General features: G+C 41.5%; 2 protein-coding genes across 4 annotated transcripts; both read right to left on the bottom strand.

The window, feature by feature from the left end:
• Positions 1 to 17,318: 17,318 nt before the first annotated feature.
• On the bottom strand, positions 17,319 to 20,367 carry mmp21 (matrix metallopeptidase 21). Its single transcript, XM_053845594.1, has 7 exons — positions 20,234 to 20,367; positions 19,285 to 20,126; positions 18,687 to 18,826; positions 18,469 to 18,610; positions 18,116 to 18,373; positions 17,875 to 18,047; positions 17,319 to 17,626 (listed from the first exon to the last, which is right to left on the bottom strand). The coding sequence occupies exons 1-7, from the start codon at positions 20,365 to 20,367 to the stop codon at positions 17,321 to 17,323; spliced, it is 1,995 nt and encodes a 664-aa protein (XP_053701569.1). The 3' UTR covers positions 17,319 to 17,320.
• Positions 20,368 to 20,632: 265 nt separating this feature from the next.
• Positions 20,633 to 23,675, bottom strand: uros (uroporphyrinogen III synthase). Of its 3 annotated transcripts, XM_053845628.1 has the most exons (10): positions 23,559 to 23,634; positions 23,291 to 23,378; positions 23,143 to 23,226; positions 22,984 to 23,083; positions 22,843 to 22,917; positions 22,209 to 22,283; positions 22,040 to 22,123; positions 21,589 to 21,674; positions 21,410 to 21,508; positions 20,633 to 21,166 (listed from the first exon to the last, which is right to left on the bottom strand). In XM_053845628.1, the coding sequence occupies exons 2-10, from the start codon at positions 23,351 to 23,353 to the stop codon at positions 21,044 to 21,046; spliced, it is 789 nt and encodes a 262-aa protein (XP_053701603.1). In that variant the 5' UTR covers positions 23,354 to 23,378; positions 23,559 to 23,634; the 3' UTR covers positions 20,633 to 21,043. The 3 variants fall into 3 exon arrangements, with proteins under 3 accessions (XP_053701603.1, XP_053701595.1, XP_053701610.1); XM_053845620.1 differs by having other exon boundaries at positions 23,291 to 23,675; XM_053845635.1 differs by having other exon boundaries at positions 22,987 to 23,083; positions 23,291 to 23,675.

Below are 23,675 nucleotides of genomic sequence, written 5' to 3'. Positions count from 1 at the left end.
TGCACGCATCGTCTTTTGTATAAAGTCACAATTAAGAATGTTGATGTGACAATACAGCTGGCCCAAGAATAATAAGAGCATGATGAAAATATTGCAATGTACATGCGTTTGTGGGTGTTTCTTTCATAGCAAATTCAGTGTCACTGATGGGTTCAGAGACAGCAAAGTAAAACATTTTTGGATCGTTTTCAAACATCTAGACACATCGAGGTATCGAGAGAGTACATTATCTTCATATGAGTATCATTTACGTTTCACAATTGAACTGTGATGGTACATATTTTAAAGGCAAAATACAAGCCTTATAAGTCCTGTAGTGATTAAATATTTTAATAAGGAAATAATATTTATTCATGTAAATATAATGCTGTCACGGTTAAGCATGTGGTGTTGACTTTGTCGAAAACAAGCTGATAATTAAAGTTGTGATGAAGACGAGAAGTGCTCCATATATTTTTCGTTATTGCCTGGGGACAGAGGCTGGCGACATGTGCCCCCAGCATCTTAACCTACATTTAAGACCCCTCTGTGCAGGGAGGAAAGCCTTAAGGGTCCAGGGAATGGCTTCCAATCTGTTACTCACAAAGCTGCTTTCAGTCAGAGTCCACATTCTAAATATTTTCTCTGTAATCCACAATATTCACACACTTTAACTGAAATGTCTAAATAAAGGACCAACTGTGTTTGTTTTCTTTGTGTTTTTTTCACAACACACTGTCATTCAATGTTGCCAGACATCCTCACAGCTGTTCAAAAATGTGGCCCACCGACCTTGACCAGCTGACCGGGTCTCCTGACAGACAGAACATGATGACCTGAGTCAGCAACTGTTAGTAAAGCAATTATCTGTCATCCATTCAGCACAAGAGGGGAGTCAAAAACACTTGTGTATAAAAATGTGTATAAAATGAAGTAGCAACAAAGACAAATGAGGACCGGTTTTCCCACCCCTACATTAGAACAATAGAATTCAATCCTGTTTTCGCTGACAGATTATCAACCTCCCACTCTGCAACACACCTGCCCTGAAACACACCTACACATATGCAGCAAAAGACACACCCCTGCCAATCCCACACTAAAACACACACACCTAAAAATGTTAAATGTGTCTTACCACATTGGAATGATTTAAGAAGAAATGCACAACAAAGTGGAGTTTACAGTATCAATAGACTTCACCCTGGATATTGGTAAGACCTGCTAAGGTCGGGAAGGAGCCTGGCTCCTTGAACAGAATCGGAGTGTAAAATACTGTCAGAACTATCTGCAGTTTCTCTGACTTAGTTCAAATTTAACCATCCTGTTTGGGCACCGTAATAAATAAAGTAGCATGTGAAGTGCCATCACCCTCAACAGCAAGCTCAGTAACGGTGACTTCCCTTGAAGCTCTGGAGCCCAGTCAACCTATCACGTTGTTGATCACTAAACTATGGAATTTTGCGAGCAATCTAGCTTCACGCTGCCAAGATTGAACCTTGTCACATCAGACCAATGAGATTACAGGCCTTTTATTGGCATTAAAGTGCTACATTGTGCTGTTTTCATCCATACATTTTCCTATCTATTATTCTTCCCCCTTTTATTCTGTTCCTGGAGCACTGCGCTAATCAATCAATTTTTCAACAAGAGACTGCCAGGTGTGCTGCAGGAAATGATCCAGTTTCACCTAATTTGGCCGGATATAATGACATTACATCATGAACAATTACAACGTGTTGACGAGCAACCAACGTGAGGAGATCACATGGATTCAGTCACGTTCCTTCTATGCACTATACTGTAGAGCTACAGTGTGTTGATGCGCTGATCTGTCCGTCAGTCAAAGCAGCTCTTCCATGGTGCTCGGCGCTGCTCTTCCCACACACTCACTGCAAAGAAGCCAGTCAAATGCACAACTTCCAGCTGTTTTTAAACCTGATGCGCCTCTAACCTGACCACACACCTTCACGGCAGAACGACGGAGAGAGTGATCCTTGTCAGACAACCCCACAGACTGTCTAATGTGACGTCTCACTTCAAAACTTTAATGATACTCGAAGGCTGTCAAACTTTGCTATGTGGTTTAAAAGTTGGCAAAAAACTAAATGCATAACAAAAATAATGCCCTCCAAAATGTGAGGAGATAAAGACTCATTGTTTTTATGAAGCAAGTTCAGGCAAAGAATGGTAAGGATTTGTTTGGAAACTCAAAACTACAATAAAATCATGAAAAACACAAGTGATAAAATCGAAACAGTTATTTAAGGTTAATAACTAAATAAACCATGATATATGTCGCTTCTCTGGAGACATTTGAAACAACAAGATTTTCTGCAATTTGTTTCTCCAAATAGGATGGCGGAATAACAACCGAGTGTCAAGAGCTACAGTTTTTCACAAATTATGAATAATTTTCAATAGGACTTTAAGCACAAGTGCGGTTTGGCTGGGGTTCCTTTGGTGGTGTGCTTCAGGATTTTTTCAATGAACCAGTTCACCGTAACTGAGTTTGTTATTGGGATTGATGGGAGCAACGCTGCTCTGCTCCAAGTCACATTGACAATGCTAGTATTGGCTGGATGTTTCACAGAACCATTCAGTATCGCTAGATACCAATAAACATCAACTGGTGTCTGGACCAACTGCTGCGGTCGACCTGGCACACAGAAAATGTAACTTTATCGTTGTAAAAAAAAATATGACTAATCTCAACTCACTCTAAATTCAATGTTTTTCATTTTCCATTTTGTTCCATTCAAACATCCTCTGGTCGCCCTCTCCATTCATGATGGTCATGACTGAATATACTGTCACTTAGAGAAAAAAAAGGGACGTTCAATAAGCTAGCTAGCACAGAAGCTAGACAGAAGGTTGAGCAGCTACACTGGAAAATCAACACAGACGTTCCTGAAGACCTGGGGAATCATGAGATGAAGACAGAGGAAGGCCCTCGATGGGGTGGCCACGAACGAAGAACAGGCCAGTGTCTGGATCTGAGTAAGAACAAAAGACCTCAGGTGGAAACAAGCTACAGTGTGGGGTAGGGAGACATTCCTATCACTGCCCCTGTATCCTGAGAGGTTCTAATATTGAAGGGGTGAAGCATTAGAGATGGGTTGCTCCCAGCTGACAACCCGATGGTAGGCTTTAATAAGCACCAGCAGAAGTGCAGCAATGCTTGCGCAAGCAGAGCCAATGCTTCAAAGTACCTGACCCTTCCTGTTGGCTACATTTGACATTATTAGCAGATAGTTTAGTGTCTTGTTTATATCCATTTGTTTCACGTCTTTAAAGCTTGCCTTGCTTTCTAGATGCACCATCTCAACATGCCGTCACATGAAGCAAAAATAATTACATTTGTTCATAAAACAAAGCTTAATATGAAGTGAAATGCAGACGTACAATAGGTGTACAGCGGTAACTTTATTTTCTTTATTTCTGAGCACTGGTTGCTCAGCTCTAAATGTCTTTTTTATAACATGCTCACTTAAACCAAATGGCTTTTCAGTTAATGTTGATCGTGCTGCATAATAGACATTTTGTGAGCCTTCATCACATTTGCGCTTCTGCAGTGTAAATTCACTCGAACAAGGGCATGGCATTGTTACTGCAAATTAGAGCCCTCGATAAAAAAAAAAAAAAAAAAAAAAAAAAAAAAGACATTGAAACCAAGAGGGCGTTGAGGAAAGTTTTGCTTGGCTGCCTTCAATGAGTCTCCCATCACCAGATTCTGGAACAACTGTCGACATGTAGATAAAACCCATTAGTCCCATTTACATGTGTTTTCTACCGAGAGAAGGTGTTGTTTCCATGCAAATATTGACTCATTTGAAATGATTGTTTGTGCCAGGAGTTGCTAAATTTAATCCACCGGTAAACATTAGTGCCCGCTGCTGCAAATGATTTTTCCCATTTTCTCCCTCGAGTGAACACTTTGTCAGGTCTAATGTCCTGCGGCATTCACATTGTGTATGAAAACACATATATCATCACTCATTACGGCTAATATTTTTCATCTCTGTTAACGGCAGAGCTTCTGCCAACAAAGCCGCTGATTTCTTCCATGCTGGTTCCTACAGTACAGGCATGTAGTTGTAATCTTCTTCTCTGGCAAGAGCAACACAGATATACATTTAACTTACATATATTGGACTTTTCAAAATGCATTTCATCTTTCAATGTCTCACAGTTTCTCACATTAATTCACCAAAAAGTCCTCTTAATGCAGCAGTGGGATACAATGTAACAATGGAGGCTTAAATGACTCTGTGTCTAATTCAAACAAACATGTTCCACTGCTCTCCTCTGGGTGTCAATCACACCAGTCATGTTACTTCCAGAAAACAAAGAGCAAAAGACAAAACAATCTCAATCTTTCATGCCTCCTCTGTGGCTGGTTGTAGCGCTGTAAGCAGGTAACAAAGGCAATTAAACACCTCCATCTCCGAAACATATTCATTCCCTGATGTCAGGGACAAAACTGAATGCGTCTGAGGCGTTTCTTTCCCCGATGGCAACACCAAGCAACAACTGGAATAGACAGATGCAGCACGTGTGCTGAGCCGTGTGCTCCTTTAGCAGTCAAGAGAAGCAATTAAAGGCTGGCAGAGGGTTAACTAACACCCGGCAGAGCAAAATCGATGAGCGGCATCCTGCTTGAACTAATCGCAGTAGCGAGGGTGAAGCCCTACGAATAGTACAGGAGGTAATGACGGGATTAATGGCTCGGAAAATTCTGCTGATGAACGAAGCGAAAGGTTTCAACTTTGGTTTATTTATCACACATCCTGGCAACATGTCTGTTACTGACGTTTATTGTTTTTTGTTTGTTTTATTGTTGGAATAAGAAGCATCCGCAACTGCAAACCATCAGGCAGAGAATGTGGCGATAGATGAGAAGTACATGGGGAATGAAGCAATCCCAGTATAGACTTTATAGCAAGATAAGAATGCACAGCAGACAAAGATAATACTTGAATGGTTGTATAATGTAGGCCAAAGATGAGGGGAAACAGTGTCAGGGCAAACATGCTGGTTCATTCATTATCAGGGTGGGTTGTGACATTAGATCACCATGGTTAGCTGTTCCAAAATCAGACATTTTCTGACAAATTACACCCAAAATAAGACTAAAACTAATTTTGCTGGCCAAATGTATCATCATCCAGATCCAAGGACTAGAAAGCACCAACAAATGGCATCAACATATTCAGACACGCGCAAGAAACTGGAGTACCCGGGGAAGCCCACACAGGGAGAACATGCAAGCTCCATGCAGAAAGGCCACCAGTCCGAGCTGGGAATCAAACCCGCATCCTTCTTGCTGCAAAGGCGAGAGTGCTAAACACTAGGCTGACACAGGAAGCATTGAGAAAACATGCACAGCAGTGGGCACTGCATCACACAGTTGCCATATTCCTGTGCTGCGTGTGTCTATTAAAAAAAAAATTGTAAATTAGAATGGCAATTCCAAAGTTTTTTTTCCGGAAACATTGTAATTGGAGGACTTATTTAATCTGTACAAACCTTGGTGATGGGGGAATGTAATGCCCATCACAATGTCTTTGACGTATTGAGGACTCTTGGGCTGGGCAACAATTGAATGGCGTTTCTCCAACAAATGACAGAAAAGACAGTGGATACGACGGTGAGCATCGTCCTCTAATTTAATATCGAGTGGACCACTGCAAGCAGACTCTAGAGGACATTTCTGTTGAGTCCTTCTTGTGAGCCAACTTGTTGAATTCATTGAAACAAATGTATATCAATAAGAAAATACACCGTTTCCCATATTTATATGTGTTGCAAGTAGATGGTCAACAATGTTTCTCGTAGCTGTGTGTGTTGTCATCAGTAAGTTGAGCGGCATTTCTTTTAACTTCCTCTTCAACTTGAACATTACTACATTACTAAATTAGACAAGCAAGCTGATGAATTGTCTCGAGCTGCTATCAATTTTGTTCAGGAGGAAAAAACTCTCTGTTTTCTATTCAAGACAGCAGTTCTGCATGAAACGAAAGAGTCAACAATGCCTCTCTGCATAACAGCTCAGAGACTCCAGTGGAGCCATCGCCATGGAAACCCTATTTCCTAGTCATATCTTTAATGAAAAGGTAATGAGAGAAACATAACAGTCGCAACTTCATTACCGGAGCAAGATCCAGCAATAACAAATGTATCAGAGTGTCTGTCCCTGCAGAAGCCAGCAGCTCCGATTTAAAACGCTACTAACTGATGGTAGTCAGTGATCGGCTGAAGACTGGGCCAGAGTGTAATTATGCATATAATCATATATTGTTATTTGTATGATGTCTATCTAAATTATCCAGCTTTCTGAAAACCAGAAGAATGAAACTGAGAGTACTTTTATCCTAAGGGACATCACACTGAATATAAGGCATGTGCAGAATGAATCTGGTATTGTAAGTACACTGTATTAAAACTTTTTATTTTTGACAAACCCATATTGCTGTCAGTGATTCTTCTGGTGTCAGGTTTAGTATGTGCTGGGATTTTGGGCATACTTGGCCAAGCAGGTCCCAAACACCACAGGATACAGTGTGTGGATCCTTGGTCCTCAGCCTTTCAGCTGGTATAGCCAGGAGACTGCAACTATGCAATTCGAAACAGTACTTTTCTATTTTTGTTGTTGCTTCGTGAGTTGCAGTATAGCACGTCGTCTGACTAGCCTCAATGAATGGCTGTTTGACTTCAACAAAATCTTTGTGGCCCTTTCAGATTTGCCCCTTGTGTAGAGGGCGGGAATTTAGCCAAAGACCCACAGAAATGTGGCTTTCTATCTGGTATTTGGCTGGCACTGCCTCATTAGCCACAAAGTTCCAACTTTTGTTGCCAAAAAGCAACACAGGTTTAGTCTGCATTGATAGACAATGAAAATAAAATGTGTAAAAAAAAAGAAAAAACAATAGGGAAGAAAAGTAAGCTGATCAACAATGTTTAAAGCAAAAAAAGATGGATGCTGTTGCCATTTTCATCTGTTGTCAAACCAAAAATACTAGCCATCTTATACAGTATGACACAGGACTCACAGGAGCAGCAGCTAGCACATCTATTTTTACTCATAACTTCCGTTGAGAGAGAGAGAAAGGAGATTGGAAGGCAGGAGAATATCATGGCGTGGACAGATGTCTCACTCCAAGCTCACAACATAAAGGAAGGCTGACTATGGAGAACCTGACTCTTGTGTGGCCCAAAAGGCCAGGAAACTCAGTGACTGAAGACCAAGATAAATGCACTCTGTCAGCTTGTTAAAGATTTAATATACATAAAAAAGAATATTAGATTTGGGAATTTTAGATCCACTGACACCTGAATCCCACATTCATTTTGCTCCTATGATTGGATTTGACCTCTGGAGAGGCTCCCCCTACAGAAAAAGAGAGTAAATACACATGAATCCACACATCAACTATCATTCAGTCCTTCATATCACTCCTGACCTTGTGATCTGAAACATTTCTGGCTCATAATGACACCTGATACTCGTTTCAATCTGTGCGGAGAAGGCCCAGCTGCCAGGTATCAAAGACTTTTTTGGCTGCCTTTAGCGCCGCGCTCACGCCGCACAAAAAAAAAGTCCAACATTAAGCAGCCTTTCTCACCTCCCTCCCCCTCTCTGCAGCCCAAAGACATCTTCGCTGCATAATTAGGCAAAGTCCACTGAGGATAGCAGAAATGCTTCTCTTTCCAACCAGGATGAGAATAATAAAGTGGCATTGCATATAATTATATCTCTTGGAGAAAAGTTGGAGCCAAAATGCTGATATGACTCAGCCCCCTCTTAGCTCTAGCCCTTATCATGTAGCACTCGAGACTCGGTTTCTTTTAGCTCTTAGGCTTTCTGCGTTCATGCTTATTTCTCCATAATGTAGAGGAGAATGCTTCAGATAAGTAGCGCCTGCCAGGCAGGTGCAGAATATGTTCATCTTCACACGCAGAACCTAGCAAACAACATGCAGAGCTTACCAAAAAGAACATATCAGGTCAGCCGCCAGCTAAAGATATACCAGGTAGGTATTCTCACCATGAAGACTAGGGTTCAGCAGAGACTCCAGAGGATGAGGAAATGAGTGGTAAACTCATTAAACATGCTATAATGGAAGCACCCGGACATACGCAAGGTTTGACGCCACTGATGAGGGTATGAGAATTGAGTGGGTATTCGTGATCTTGGGTATGAGTAATTGTAGTTGGCTTGTAAGGTGGCACAGTTAAGCTGGAATTATAGCATTTCAAACAAGCTATTTCTGTCATAGAAAATGTTGTAAATACAATAGCTTAGTCTGCAATCTGTGGGAGTTGCTCCATTACATTCTCTGCACAGCTGAATGAGCGTCAACAAATGGTTTCAGCTGCAGGTTTGTGCCAACCAAAGAACGACCGTGTTTTTGGACAATATAAAAGCAGTGTTTGTATCACTAGAACACGACCATTTTAGAAGTGACTCTGAAGGCAGGAAAGGATGAATGTCGACTGCTTTATAAAATTCACAACAGACGATAAAGTGAGACCTTTCTATTAGCTCAAGTGAATGTTTTAACTGCACAGCATAGTCTTTACTGCCATTGTCTCAATTAAAATTGCACTGGTTCACCACCTCAAACCACTTCAGCGTGGAAGCAAAAGGAGACTTTACACAATCCATGGGTCATAGTGAATGAAGGTATGTGGGAGTCCTGACTCTCCTAAACGAAGATGTCTCTACCTGTGGCTGGTAGATGAATATAAATCAGATAAGTTTGCTGGTAGCGATTGTATTTCAACTTTCCTTTGTGAACAAGGCCATGTCTCACTTCAATTTGTGACTGATTTTATTAAAAAAAAAAAAATCTTCCTCTGAGCAATATGACTAAAATGATTTGCACCCTGATATTATGAAATGGCAGCATTACAAAAGAATGTTGAGACTGATGCCCTAGGCTGCATTCCAGCATCTTCTATGTTCAAGGATAATTTCGATGAGCTCCTGGACTGTTTTGTTCACAACTGTGAATTAACGCCAACGCAGTGAAGGGGGGTGGAGGGTGGGGGAGAAGTGGACGGTGCGTCTGTATAAGTATATATCTCTCCTCATTGTCCTCTCAGACAGGAGGATCATTATTGGCCGGACACATGCTCTGCCAGCACCAGCCTTCATTATCATGCAGCACTGGATGAAGGTTTAACAAAGAGAAATTTGTTTTGCATTTGTTTATCTGGACGAGCAGAGGCTAAAGCGGCAACACTGGCAGCAACAGAAGGACACGTCGGTGGAGAGAAACTCACCGACACGCTTTAACTGCACATCCACATCCCTTTTACTCTGCCCACAGGCGCATCAAAGGATGTGTGGAAGTAATAGACTGAAGTGGCACACAGATTGATCTTCACTCGTATCCTGTTTTCAACAAAGATGCCGACAAGTCTGTCCAAAAATGTCTCCCTAACTAGAGGAAAGGCAGAGCTCAATTCAAGGGGAGCATGACAAATCAGTGCCGAGGACACACACACACAACTCGCTAGGTTTAATTGCAAATTAGCAAATGGCCAGCTATTAAACACATTGTTGTTTATATTATGTAACTTAGTGTAATACAACAACAAAACAAAAGCAATAGTATACCAAGTAATTGAACCATAAAAAGTAACTTTACAATAAATTGCAAGCACGACAATGAATAATATTACAATATTGTTGCAAAACACAACAGCGTAATAACACACAAATCAATAATCAAACACAGAGACATACCCCAACTAGAATAACAAATAATTACACTTACAAAGGCAACAATCAACAAACAATTGATGGTCTGTCATAGCGAGTGTGTTTTTTTGAGTGGTCTATATGTGCGGTGAGCGATCTGTTCACACTGAAGCCCCAAAGGGAAGAGCAAAGCAGCAGGAATTGAATGAATGAACAAATCACTAACACGAACAACACACCAGCCAAATATTTAAAAAAATGGATATACTCAATAAATTGCAAAACACATCAAATGTTATCAATATATAAACAAACACAACGGTAAATCACTTAACTCAACAAAGCACTTGTCAAGAGTCACATCACTCAACCTACCTCAGAAAACACATCAAATCAAGCCAACAAATATGACTCAGCACAACATGACGCATGGCTCAGTCATAATTTAGCTAACAGCAAATTACAGGCAGTCAAATGATTAATATATTACATTGGCAGTTTATTAAACATAAGAGCAAAGAACATGCTTTACATGTTAAATCGAATACGCAACAAAACAAAACACAACAATGAATCATTGAACACGTATAAATATATAATACACCAACAAAGTGCATCAAACAAACGGATCAGCTGACACAAATGTGAATCACTAAACTAAATACTAAATAAAGCAACAAAATACTTGATACATAATTCAATCATTTAACACCTGAATGAACCATAAAAAATACAAAAATAATTGAAAAAAAAATAGAAAACTAGAGCTAAACTGTGCAACACAACTTGCTTGCAGCAAAAAACCTGATTTTATGACCAGAAAAAAAAGGTAACATTAGGGTAGATTGATGCCTTTGTCTGCAATGATGAAAGTGAAACAGATCTTCTGAGTAGTTTGCCTGTGTTTTGCTCCAAAACTAAACAGAAACAGAAGGACTGACACTTATGAGGGTGGGGAGGTGTGGCAGCTCAGAGTTATGGACAGTTTGTTTCCCGCATTGTTGAGGGGCGAGGGCGGAGTTTTTGACTCGTCCTTGACCTCCCTATGAACCAAATACATCACAAGAGGAGACTCACATCAAGCAACAATGGAGCACGGCAGGAGTGGAAACAGCCACAGATTCCTAAAATCACCAAAGCCCAGCTCAAAGCCCTGTGTCAGTTTAGTGAGCACGCAGGGAAGGCTTCAGCTTCCCATACATGTGAGTGTTATAAATGCCACAGTTGCAACACGCATATAGTGGGGGCGACACAGAAGGTCAGCGTTGAGTCATGGGGTTTTTTTTACGCTCCTCATGCGGAGGATTTATGGATAAGCAGGAGGAGAGGGATGTGTTGAGGCGTCACCACAATCAAGGCCACTGAGCTGCCGTGAGCTGCACTCCTTTCTTCTAAGACAGCAGGTGCAGATGGTTAAAGGCAGGTGCTCTCAGGAAAAAATAGAAAGAGAAGAAGGAGAAGAAGGAAAAAAAACCAAAGCACCTGGTCCCTCTGTTGCAGCCGTCTGTGCCTGCTATGGCTATGATTAGCTTTGTTTCTCCAACAGGGCGCAGCCAGGGACAAGACCTACAACTTCATTAGGCCATAGAGTAGCAAGCCTTCGTTTGCCCTGATCTGACACTTGACTGCACTTTTTAGCTGCAGGGACCGGCCATGAGGCTCAGCCCCTGGGTGCACGTATTATGCGGACAGTGTTGAATCAAGAGTCAAAGCTTTCCAAGGTTTTATCATAACATAGAGATACTTTATCAAGCAAACTTCACCCATCCACAGTCAAGTGTTCGAGTTTGGCATGTGCTCATTGACCTACACGTGTCATACACTTTAGAATATTACAACAGAGAAGTCAAATGGCGTATCAATTTAGTTAATGTCATGTAAACAGGCAGCGTGTCGGATGGAAACTGTGGCGGATAATGACGGCCCATTTGAGGATGACAATAGTGAAATTTTAAACATGATGAATGAAGATGAATTAATACAAGACATTCATTGCTAATCATTCCCATCTCCATAGCTAAGAACACACAGAAAGAGAAACGGCTGCGACCAGCGCTGGACAGAGGCTTTTGGACACCTGCTATATTAAACAACGTATCAAGATTGAAAGCTACGAAAGGGCAATTTTCGTGACGTTGGGGGGGGGGGTTGAATTCCCAGGTCATTGTGAGTGCCTGTGTGTGCAAGGGCACCTGTGGACCATGTGGAAAAGCAGGGTGGAGTTGTCAGAATGCTTTTTTTTTTTTTACAAATATACGTTATATAACTGCATGAATTAGACCTAAAGTGATACTTGTGTACTATGTACAAGTATCCTACAAGCACCCCAGAAAGGTCCATTGCAGGACAAATATTGATTAAACAACCACCTACTTTATGTATGTGTATTTTTTAACTGTGGGGGAGCATGGCAAAACATACTGTACAAACTCAATTCTGAGAAGACCCAGCTTCCCCACCAAGCTGAACTTCAATGCCCTTTAATTCCGCTTGAACTTGGAATTCTTAGATGAACCAGGTAGACCCCTATAACCTGTCCTGGATTTGAATAGCATCTGATGAAGCAACCCATGACCCGGGCTAGTCGTAGGGAGCGCACAACCTTTTAAAAGTGTATAGATCCCTTAATCCAGGGCAACTGGGGCTCAAGGACACTGTGGGGCATTATTTAGGCCAAAGACTTTTCACCTTCTAAAGGCCAAGAACTTGTGGGGCTTCAAGGTCTCTGTGTTTCTTTGCTCATGCAGAATTATAGTTTTGAGTGAATATGCTCTTCAAGTAAAAGCAGTAGAAACAACTGGTAATAGGATGTTGGTATTGTTGAAGCTCATATGGCCTCGGATTTGCTTTATTCATGTCCTCACTTCATCTGCCAGCTAACCATTGAATAATTGAAGGAATTATCAGGCCAGGGGATCCAAAGCCCCTTAGAAATGTGTCATGCCCCTGAGCAAAGCCTACAGGAGAAGAGGGAAAAAACGAGGGGCCTCCTAATTCAGCGCTGCATTACCCAGCAACGTTCCACCCACATACAATCCGACAACTTTGAAACACAGGCTGATGATGCCACGAATGGCAAGCTTTGACTGGCAGAATATCAATAGCTCAAAACAGCAGGAAGCCACGGGTGTCAGATAAATTTATGATTCTCTAAAAACGCAGATCTTCTATTTTCTCATGCCTCAGAAAGGCTGTATTTGATGTTGCTAGATTTCACCATGCGGTTTGGCTACTGTCCCTCATTATAAAGAATGTGACTGACGCAACATTAATCTCTACACAAAGACATTGGCACCACTACTCTGCACAATTTCAGAGCTATGAGGTGGCAACGTCACTCTCAATTTCTCACCGCTCCTTCACAGTGCTGCTCCACTTTCTCCCAAATTCTCATTTAGATCAAACAAAACGTCCCAGAAAGGAGGTAAAACGTTACAATTTAAAATCTGTGACACGCACGCTCACAAGAGACCTCCTTCTCAATTTCTAAACAAGGAGTTATGGAACTTTTTAAAAACATTTTCATAATAAGGCGCGACCTATTTGGGAAAGAGCCAACACTGAAACGGCAGCTTGCAGCGAGGCTCCTGCCTACAGAGTGTTCCGAAATTGAATACTGACACTCAAGTCCCAACTGGACGAGTTGAATGGAGTGTTTTATTTTAACATTGACAAAATAGTGATTCATATTTGTTCATGTGTATAATTGTCAGCACCTTGTTGGATCACTTTTTTTGCCCCTAGGTTTGTCATGTAATTGCTGAAAAACCTGTTTAACTCACACCTATGCCAATTTAGGAGAAAATAAGACAGTACATTGCTGATTACTTAAGACTTCCTGTGTGAGTGGGTCTGGGAAACATCTCCGTGGTGCTGACTTCAGGGCACAGACTGGGTTGGCTGAGTTCATGTGCTACTTGCCAAAATTTCCAAGATGGCAGCCATGCTCTAAACAATATGTAGTGACAGGAAATAGCGTCAAGAATTACAAAAAAAAAATAATGTTTATCAATTGTCAATGATATTTTTATAAACAATAAAGGTTTCAGTTCAGTAAAACGTGGCACTAGATATTTGTCATTACATGTCTCAATGAAGCAGAGAAGGAAGTCAGTTTAATATATGTATTTTTTAACACTGACATGTTAAAAATCATTGACATGGGTTATATAGAGAGTATATCCACTGAGCCAAGAGCGGGTGATATTAATTTCAGCCATGCATTGTCGGCAGCATTTAAAAAAGAAACATCACCAGCTAGAGGTTGTGTGGTGTAACATAATCTATTTGACACTGACATGTGAAACATATTCTCTGCTGACACTCATGAATAATGTCGGCTGTTTGTTGAATAACTTCTTAGTGGTCGAGTGTAGAGCTGCTGCTGCTGCTGAACAACTATCCTGCTGCTTGTGAAAGGCTTTTAATTTATACATTTCACGCAGACAAGATGCTGGAAGGAAGGAAAACATTTTCGGAAAAGGCAAGGCGCTGACAAATACATTAGCTGATACTTGATATTGCTGCGCAGTTTCATCATGCACAAGTGTTTTTTGCCGAAGGAATGTGTCAAAACTTTTGAAAATCACAGGAAGGTGATGTTTAGCATCATTAAATCGGTTGGAGGTGAGTGTGGAAGGAGCAGGGCGGGAGCGAATGTGGGCTAAGATTTTGACAAACTTCAAAGAAGCACTGTTCTTAAATATTAACACACAACACATAATAAGTAGTAGAATATGAATTATTTATGAATTATGGACATACAAGGCTAGCAGTTACTTTTACTGTTCATTGTTAGAAAAGAAAAGATGAGTCAAAAAGGGGGGCAAATACATGTACAGATTTGAGTTTGGTCAGTCAAAGCTCTAAATTCACAACAGAGCACCTATTCAGCGCTCTAGCTTGAAAGATCCTTGTCTTGAGAGGTATAATAAAATCACTAGAAAGTCACATTAGCACTCAAGATAATTCAGACTAATTAAAACCTTGAATTAAATCGTCTTTTGAACCACAGAGCCTCATACTATGCAGCAAAGGAGATGTCTTCCATCATCATAAAAGGAATAACCTAACATCAAAGGTGCTGGATTTGCTGTCTGTTGAGGAGGTTTTCACAGTGTCTCTAAATTTCTGATCTCCATACCAGATTTTCTATCTTGCTACAAATCATTCTGCCATAGTCTATGGTCGAGAGAGGGGTGATGGAACATTCACCCATTCATTCATTTCCATCATGAATTATTTTTTTCTGGTCACATGAAGTCAGGCAATAACATGGCAGCAATTATGATGGAGAAAAATCCTGAAGTACAAAGTGAAATATTATTTTTCATACATGGTCATGATGAAGTCTAGCAGTTTATAACATTAAGGTTAAGTAAAAACAAACCAGGAAGCCATCATGTTCACGATATATGTGTCATTACAGATGCATTCCATGAGAGGGATGTTTACCTCTTCATTCCTTGACTTCACATGTAAAGAGACATTAAGGAAAACAGCACAGTGATTACATGGCTGCTCTTGAGAATAGTCATCAAACAAGCTTATTTGAACATGGTTTAATTAAGTGTTATTCCACCTCATGCATTATGCAATAACTAAATACCTGATAAACAAACAAAGTGAGGGTCTAGGCGGAGAGTGTGAGCGTGCGGAGCGCGCGAGTGTGTGTGGCGCGGTGGTGTTGTTTGGTCTTTTGCAGACTAATTCTGCAGTTGGGTTTCTCAGCAGTCACACACTGAACCTTGACCTTTGTCTAAAAGCGGACTTTTGGAGACAAAACAGGGATGTCAGTTTGAGTGGCAGCTGCGGGTCAAAGGGGGGAGGGGGACGGAAACTGTCTCATGCATGGCCACACAGGATGGATGCCCGACTGCCACCAGACTGAGGTCTGAAATCACCCCAAAACTTGTGCCAGTGCTGGGTTAGCAGACAGAGTGATGGGTGGGAGTGATACACGACCACAACGTTTTTTAATAATAACCTCGGTGTGCTGGATCACTCTCTGCAGTGGTCAGTATCAAAGGCAGGCGAAGCAGTGACGTGGCATCAGAGTTCTGTGGGCAATGGTGCAGGTGGAGCGATGGCTGACCTACGAGGTCAAATCTAAAACTGGAACGTCAATCAAAAGACAATCCAGAGCCAAATGCATCGAAATGAATGACCAGACAAACTGTCCATGGAGGCGGAGTGGAGGCTTCCATTCACATCTGCCCACCACAGTCTAAAGGTAAGTTTAGCTGGTTGTCCATGAAAACCCCGTCTATTTGAATGTATTTATTTTAATAAAAGCTGGAGAATCATTCAAGGACGTTAACATCACCGTAGCATAAATAAATCGGTTTTAAGGAGACGCAGAGTCTTAAAAGGAGGTTCTATAGGCTGTGGTTTCCCTCTGCTGGGCTTTGCCTGCTACAACTACGAGCTGATGTACAGGTATAAAGGGTTTGTTAACGTTTAACAACGATAGGGGGAAAAGACGTGTGGGAGGAAACTGGGAGTAACTTGAGATACAAAAATATATTTGATAATCAAGTTAGGCACTATATATATATATATATATATATATATATATATATATATATATATATATATATATATATATATATATATATATATATATATATATATATATATATATATATATATATATATATATATATATATATATATATTATATATTTTTTTTTTATTTTTTTTTATTTTTTTTTCCAGCACCTCTAATGATTCCCAATTAACCTCAAAACAAATTATTAAGGAGGCAGCACAACTCCAATTGTATTAGGGGTAAAAAGACTTACAAGTGAGTTATTCAGGGCTAAAATGTCGAATATGCAACATTACATCTGAACACGTTCCGAAGCGATTTCAAGGCGTGCAGAAACTAGACAACAGCTTGTGTTTATTAACACTGTTAGCTTAACTAGGGACAGTCGAGTTTTACTCACCAAAACTGCGTAAATACCAGACGCTGTAAAAACCGGCGATAGTACTTGCAAATGAGCATGATAAGGATTTGTAATATAAAAAGATGCTGTGAAATGACACCTGAGAAGTTGATGAACTTCCGCCAGCATCATCATTGTGCGCCACCCACAGGATGCAAGCGGAAGTGCACAGTAACCGAAACACGAGTAGAAATACAGAAATACATTGATGTGTAAATATGTGCCGCTTGTCAATTCAGATTTAAACGTCTGTAAAATTAGGTCTAGTTAAAGAAAAGTTATGACAAATCAAAAAGAGCAGATGAGAGGTATTATGTCACTTTTGGCGCTTCTGAAGCTCAGCTTCCTGTTTACACATTGCAATGTAATGGGGTTAGGTTTTGTTGGGCCGTGAGAGTACTGTGACTCATCATGTACGACCCATTTTTTAAAAAAGCATTTAGCAGTAGAAGCAAACAAACACATTCACAATACAAAAATAGCAAAAGTTAACAAGCCAACATTTCAAAATATGTCTTTGTCTGAGAAGGTGAAACGTGACCTGACAGTCCTAACATTATTTAACTTTATGCACAGATAATTCACAGGTCTGAGTGGTCGAACACTGAAGACGTCATCTCCACAACAAAAAAGGAGTCCAGCAAAGAAGCCAGTGAATCAGCATGAATAACTTCATCAGCATTTATCGACTGAGCTTGAGAGCAGACGGATGCACGTTGCAGATGTCGAACCACTGCTGGTCCACCTGCTTGTGCGGCAACAGACCGTTCCGGGGGAGGAACGGTCGTCGCCTGCGATCTCGGCTGCTGACCACCTGCCAAAAGCGGGTGCCCTGCAGGAGGAAGATGGCGTTGTGAGTGTAGGAGAAGTAAGCGGCGTCGATGTTTCCTCCCGGGTGGTCGCCACCGACAACAGGCGGGTAGACATGTGTGATGTGCTTGGGGAAACCTCTGGCTACTCTGTGTGTCTCCACATTGAACGCATAGACCTGTTTGAAGAGAATAATACTATCACTTGCTTTGGTTTGGCAATATTTCCCACATTGTTATGAACTTGTAATCATGATAAGCATTTTGAATTTCTAATTATTTTTAAAAGTCAGGTAAGCCCGCACGTGGTACAGTGAAATTTCTAAACAGCCCAAATGCTTTAGAGTTCATAAAAGAGACATAGATTTTTAAATGAAGCTCTTTATAATGGCACTGTTTTGTCCCGTATATTTGGAAGCTGTCTTACCAGTGTGTTCCTGAAGAAGTAGATGTGAGAGTCTCTTCTGTCGTATACAGCAGTGTCAATCGGGCCGGAGATTCCAGGGAAGCCTTCAGAGATGAGTCTGGGGTAGTGGTGTCCATCGGGATCTTGCCTGAACACCTGATCTCGATCGTTGTCGTACCTCCAGAACCGAATGCCTGATAGGAACACACACTTCACCACCTGACTCTTTCAAGTCATATAGACATGTTTGTGATCATCTTGCCTTTGAAGAAGTAGATAGCCTCTTTTTTCCTGGACCACACGTGCACATATGCGTCCACGCCATCCACAGGAAGGCCTCGCCAACCTATATGAAGTGCTACTGGATCTCCATAGCGGGTCCGGTTGCTCCGGTTCTCATACAGCCAGTACCAGCTGTCCCTCATGAAGTAGGTGTTGAAGCGAATCACCACCTCCCCGTACATGGTCTTCTCCCTCCGGATCCAGTCGAACACAGTGTTGAAGCGACCCACACAGCCCCCTGGTGGCGGGGATGTCAGGTTTTATGTTGAATGCATGTCAATATTTCTATCATGTGTCAGGTGAAACATTTGCAAATGCTCTGTGGCACTATACCATAGAGCTGCTGGATAGCTTTCCTGTCCATCCAGTCCATCTCAAAAACAGAGCCCTGGGGCAGATAGCTGGGCTGCATTATAGACCCAGGTCTGTAGATGTGAGGTAGACCCAAAACATGACCGATCTCATGGACCGCCACCTAGAGGAAGAGAATTCATGAGCTTATTTTTCAGACTTTCCATGACCTTCTGGCTTCATTCATTAATGCTACTTACTTTAAGAAGACTGATGCCGCTGCCTGCATTTGGACCTGTGAAATGTTCGTCGTCATCAAAGTGTATGTCACCCAGGAACCAGGCGTGAGCAAACTCCTGACCGGTTCCATCAAACCTCTGGTTGCAGCCCAAGTGTCGGCCTGTGGAAGAAGCCAGTAAACCTGAGTCCGATGCTTGAATGGGAAAAAAATGGAGGAAATGATGATGGAAGACATAATTTTATGTCCTGAACATTTAAGTTGTTATTCAGATCTACCTACTAGCCAAATCATTTTGATCTACAGTGAGGAGCACCTGGGATGAGGATCGAGAGAAGTACACTAAAATGGGCTAAATACACATGTCAGGGTTGCAAAAACTGGACATTTGGGAAGCACCATCCATTTACTAAGTCCATTCTCTGGGTCACAAAAGATAGATGGCCTTGTTGCGAGGTCAACAGAGAATGATCAGAACATCAACGTTTTTGAGGCTAATGGAGAAGAAATGCACACTGAGAGAGCAGATTTCGGTTGAAGTCAGACATAATACAGTTACACATAATACAGTGGATTAAAAAACTATATTTCTGATTCAGCCAGGTGCCATCAGCTCTCACCTGTGCCGAAGCCAAGTCTGATGTCAATCTCTTCCGGAGGAGATCTTGTGTCTTCAATGAAGTCTAGTGGCGACACCTCACTCCACATCCTGAAGGCCAGTCTGAGGATGTACCTCTGCTCCTCCACTGTCAGCTGACTACTGTATCCTTCTCCAATCAGCCTCCACTTCAGTTCTGTCTTGGAGAAGGCCATGTGACCTGCACCGCTCATATCCCTCTTCCTTCTACGCTTGCTGTCAGCCAATGGAACAAGAAGATCGCTCTGTAGCGTCTCCTCGCCAAGATTGGTGGCCACATCATCATTCACAACAGTGTCGTTGGTGTCGGAGGAGCAGTTAAGTTGTGTGCTGTTGAAGATCAACTCAAACTCCTTGGTGAAATTAGAGTCTGTGTCATTGGACAGTGTGTTATTAGGGTTGAACAGCAGCGTGTCGGTAGATCCAATGCCATCGATGGATGTTTGGTAAATCTCAGTCTCATTATTGGTGTTGTCAAGTCCGCTTTCAATGTCAGAGGGGATTTTGTTTCCAAGGTGAAGGTTCAGGTCGATCTCTGCGTCAGCGACGCCACATCTGGGTTTGTTCATGGCCTCTTTGGTCGCCTCATCGAACACACCAGTGACTGGAAGACCTGAAACTCTCTGGAACTCCTGAAGTGCCAAAACAAACTCAGGTCGGTCAGCCCGACTCGCAGTCTGGTCATGAAGTCTATCCCTAGAGTTGGACGTGGCGATCCCCTCCTCCACCAAGCCATGGAGGTCATCAAGGAAGTCATCCTCAAGAGAAACACCGGAGCCTTCAAATGGAACCTCACCCCAATTTACTGTCTTAATGAAGCCAAATCTGGAGAGGAAAGCCTAACAAAAGGGAGGTGCACTGTTTAATTCAACCACGGCCGAGGATCAACAATGATTCTACAAGGATGAAAAACACGTACCACTGCGGAGCGCTGGTCTGTTATCGGCTGAGCTGGATTCAAGATCTGGATGTCAGAATGATCCCGATTATGGAAAAGTTTTTCTGCACCTGCGAAGCTGATGCTTGTCCAAGAAAGCGAGATAATCAGCTGGATGAGAGTCAGCATCGTGATGTGTCTTCAACTAACAGGTGAAGTGATCCAAACAGAAGAACCACAAGCCTTTATATACAGCCCTCTAGAGGGAGGCTCACTGACGCTACTTTCCCCAGCCTAGTGTGAAAAGTAAATGGGACTCTACAGCTGGATCTGCGTGCATTGTATGCAAGTGTTGTTCTCTGCGCCTCACTGGTTCTGAAGCAACTTTCATGTGGGTAATAACAATAGTCTGCACCTGCATTGAAGGACACACACACACACACACAGTTGAGTGTTTCAAAGAGTGACACTTTATTCAGAGCTGAAAACATACATCATGCAAGAAACACCAGGGAATCTTAACAAGAAAACATGGATACTCATGAACACAAATTTTAAGTGACTTAATTGTTTGTTGAGCTGAAAATCATTGTCAGCCTGAAAATAATTCTGGCTGAGTAATCAAATCATGTCAATGGGAGGCAAACTATACTTGTGCTGCTGACAGTTTGTAATGCCACAAACATATTAGATATACAAATTAAAATATTTACAGGCCTTGTTGTACATTTCTGGTCATAGAGTAGCAACGCTTTAGAATCGAATTATTGAGCTCAGGCTGCATAGTTTCTTTCCCCGACCAAATTGACAAATAATAAAACACATAAATAAGAAAATAAATAAAAATGATGTCTGGTTTGAGCTTTTACTTGAGAGCTTCGGCTATTGCTGCAGCCAGATTTCCAGGAGTGGGCTTTTCTGCAGTGCAGCTGACACAAACTCCCTCTGCCATCAACGCATCACGAGTGGTGGGACCTATAGCTGCGAACTGGAAATTATAAAAGTTATCACACATGTCATTGGAGCACCTCCTCAACAAAGCCACCTCTAATAGAAAAAAGTAGCAGTTCTACTTTTTTCTATTAGACTATTAGACCCTCTTGTGCATGACTATGCTCCTTACACCATCACCAGAGTGTAGCCATTACCCAAAGCTCATGAGTGTGGGCAGGAACTCATCAGAATCAATGACATTATGAAGAAGTTGTCATTCTTGTATGCAAGGACACACCTTTATTTGCGATATCTGTTCACCAGCCAGCTTCCGAATTTCGTCAAGGCAAAACCTCACCCCCGATGGACTGAAGAAAGCCACGCTAGCTGGTATACCCTAAAATGTAGGAGTAAATGATGTTCAGGTTGCCTTCTTTTGCTTGGTATTTTACCAAAACATAAGTTTAAGAATATCACCTTCTCTGCAAAATAGTTATTTAGATTTTCCGCCACATCTGGATGTTCAATGGTCTGATAAACAATCAGGGTTTCGAGTGGAACTCCTGAAAAAAAGAGGACAATGAAAGTTAAAAGATGCACTTCCATCTGGGTACATGACTTGGTGGAAATGGCGATGACACTTTTTGAAAGATTGCACAGGAGAAGCTGGAGGTGTGTTGTAAGTTGTTCACAAGTGAGTTAAAAAAAAAAAACAGCAACAAAGGCTAACGTAAAAAGTTGATAGAGTCTGAAAGCCAACAAAACCCATTGTTGACAGGTTTGAGGGGGTACATGAAAGAAAATGATCCCCGTCATTGACCTCCAGAACCATCTCCCATAGTTCACGCATGACTCCTTAATACAAAACCTAAAAGGTCTGTAGCACAGAGAGGCACCTCTCGTGTACAATCTACAGGCAGATGCCTACCGTTTTCCCTTAATGCAGTGGGCAAGACTTCTCTTTTGATCGAGCCACATGGGAAGAAAAGCGGAGGAATATTTGTGTCCTCTCCTGTGGATTCAGAAAAATGATGATTATAGACTGTGAAAGTCAACTGAGTAGAAGAGAAAAAAGGAGCAGAAACAAAGCACCATACTGTCAATGATGACTCGCGATAAGACATCTGCAGTGCCAGCGTCTTCACCGAGAGGGTTCAGACCAAGACTCCGTACTGTGCAGGAGAGAATGAGAAATCAATGGCGATGAATTGGGTCACTTTGAAGTTGTTTATTTCTTTGGAATAATTCCACATATGGTTTTGTCAAGTTACACTTCCAGTAAAGAACTTTCATCCTAATTGATTCAGCCACAGGACTACACTTTTATCTGTCGTTTTGATGGCCAGGGACAGACTTCTGTCATGTCATAGACAAAATAACCAGAAATATTACAAAGAAATGTAGTAAATGTGTTAATTAGAGAACAAATTCATGTTGACAAAGATTGATCAGCAAAAATGAAATTTGGTAAGCTATGTTTATTAAAAAAATATTACTCAACCATGTGTTAAAAAAGAAAAGAAACACCTCCAACACAAGCGGTGAAGTAGGTTTCCTTTCACAGCAAACTGTCACTTTGTACCACACTTCACATGTGTATGCTGGTGCCAGGTGCTGGCAGCTATTCAGTGATATGTCAACACACTCGCCAATTATAGGAAAGTTAGACAAGTTTTCTAAAACTATGACATGATTTAAATGTAGGTGAAATGAATGAAGTGAATGACTTACCTAATGTTGCAGTAGCCTTTCCAACTACATAGATGGACTTGGTATTCCATTCATCTTTCACTGACCTGTTCCACTCTTAACAAATAGAAGCGATAAAGAATGAGTCCACACATCGGATCGTTGAGGGTTTAATATCATCACCACCGTCTCTTTTCTCGTCTGACGCTAGGCACATCTTGACGGCTTCCACTGCTCTTGGGCTGGTAAAGATGAGTCCACTGTGGTTTTTCGGTTGAAAGAGCTGAAACATGACATCAGTTTAGATAATGATGGACTTCAGAACTATAATAAGCTATTTACCTTGTCTGCCAATGCCTTTAAGGAGACAAACTTAAATGCCAACACGGGTATCATTGTTGCTTCAAGACCACACGAACTTAGTTCCTAGGCGATAAATAAAAGTTGAAGGTTCGACATCATCTGAAGGTAAAACAGCATTTACATGTACCTTTATGTTTGGATCAGGTTCAGAACCGTCATCCTTTGGCTCTTTTAACAGCAGTACGTTCATAATGATTCTTACTAGAATAGAAGTGCTGTGAACGAGATAAAATAACTGTCCGAATACCACATCTGACACACGGGAACTCGGCTACACCCAACACATATGCAGGCTCCTGATAACAACTTATTATTGTTCACATTTGAGAGTCACTGCTCACGAGAAGGTGGTACGCCTTCATGGCTGTTGACAATGCGACAGCCGTCTTTCTTACTTCAGTATGACGATAATAGAAGGGATAAAACGTGCCTCCAGTCATTGGCATTAAGATATATTTCACTGACTACAGCTCCGTCCTCCTCGGTAGCGAAGGCATAACTACTTCCTGTTT

Source organism: Synchiropus splendidus, chromosome 1 (genome assembly GCF_027744825.2).
Source record: "Synchiropus splendidus isolate RoL2022-P1 chromosome 1, RoL_Sspl_1.0, whole genome shotgun sequence".
NCBI lineage: Eukaryota > Metazoa > Chordata > Actinopteri > Syngnathiformes > Callionymidae > Synchiropus > Synchiropus splendidus.
Note: the sequence above shows the minus strand (reverse complement) of the source record. Positions and strands in the feature narration are given on the sequence as shown.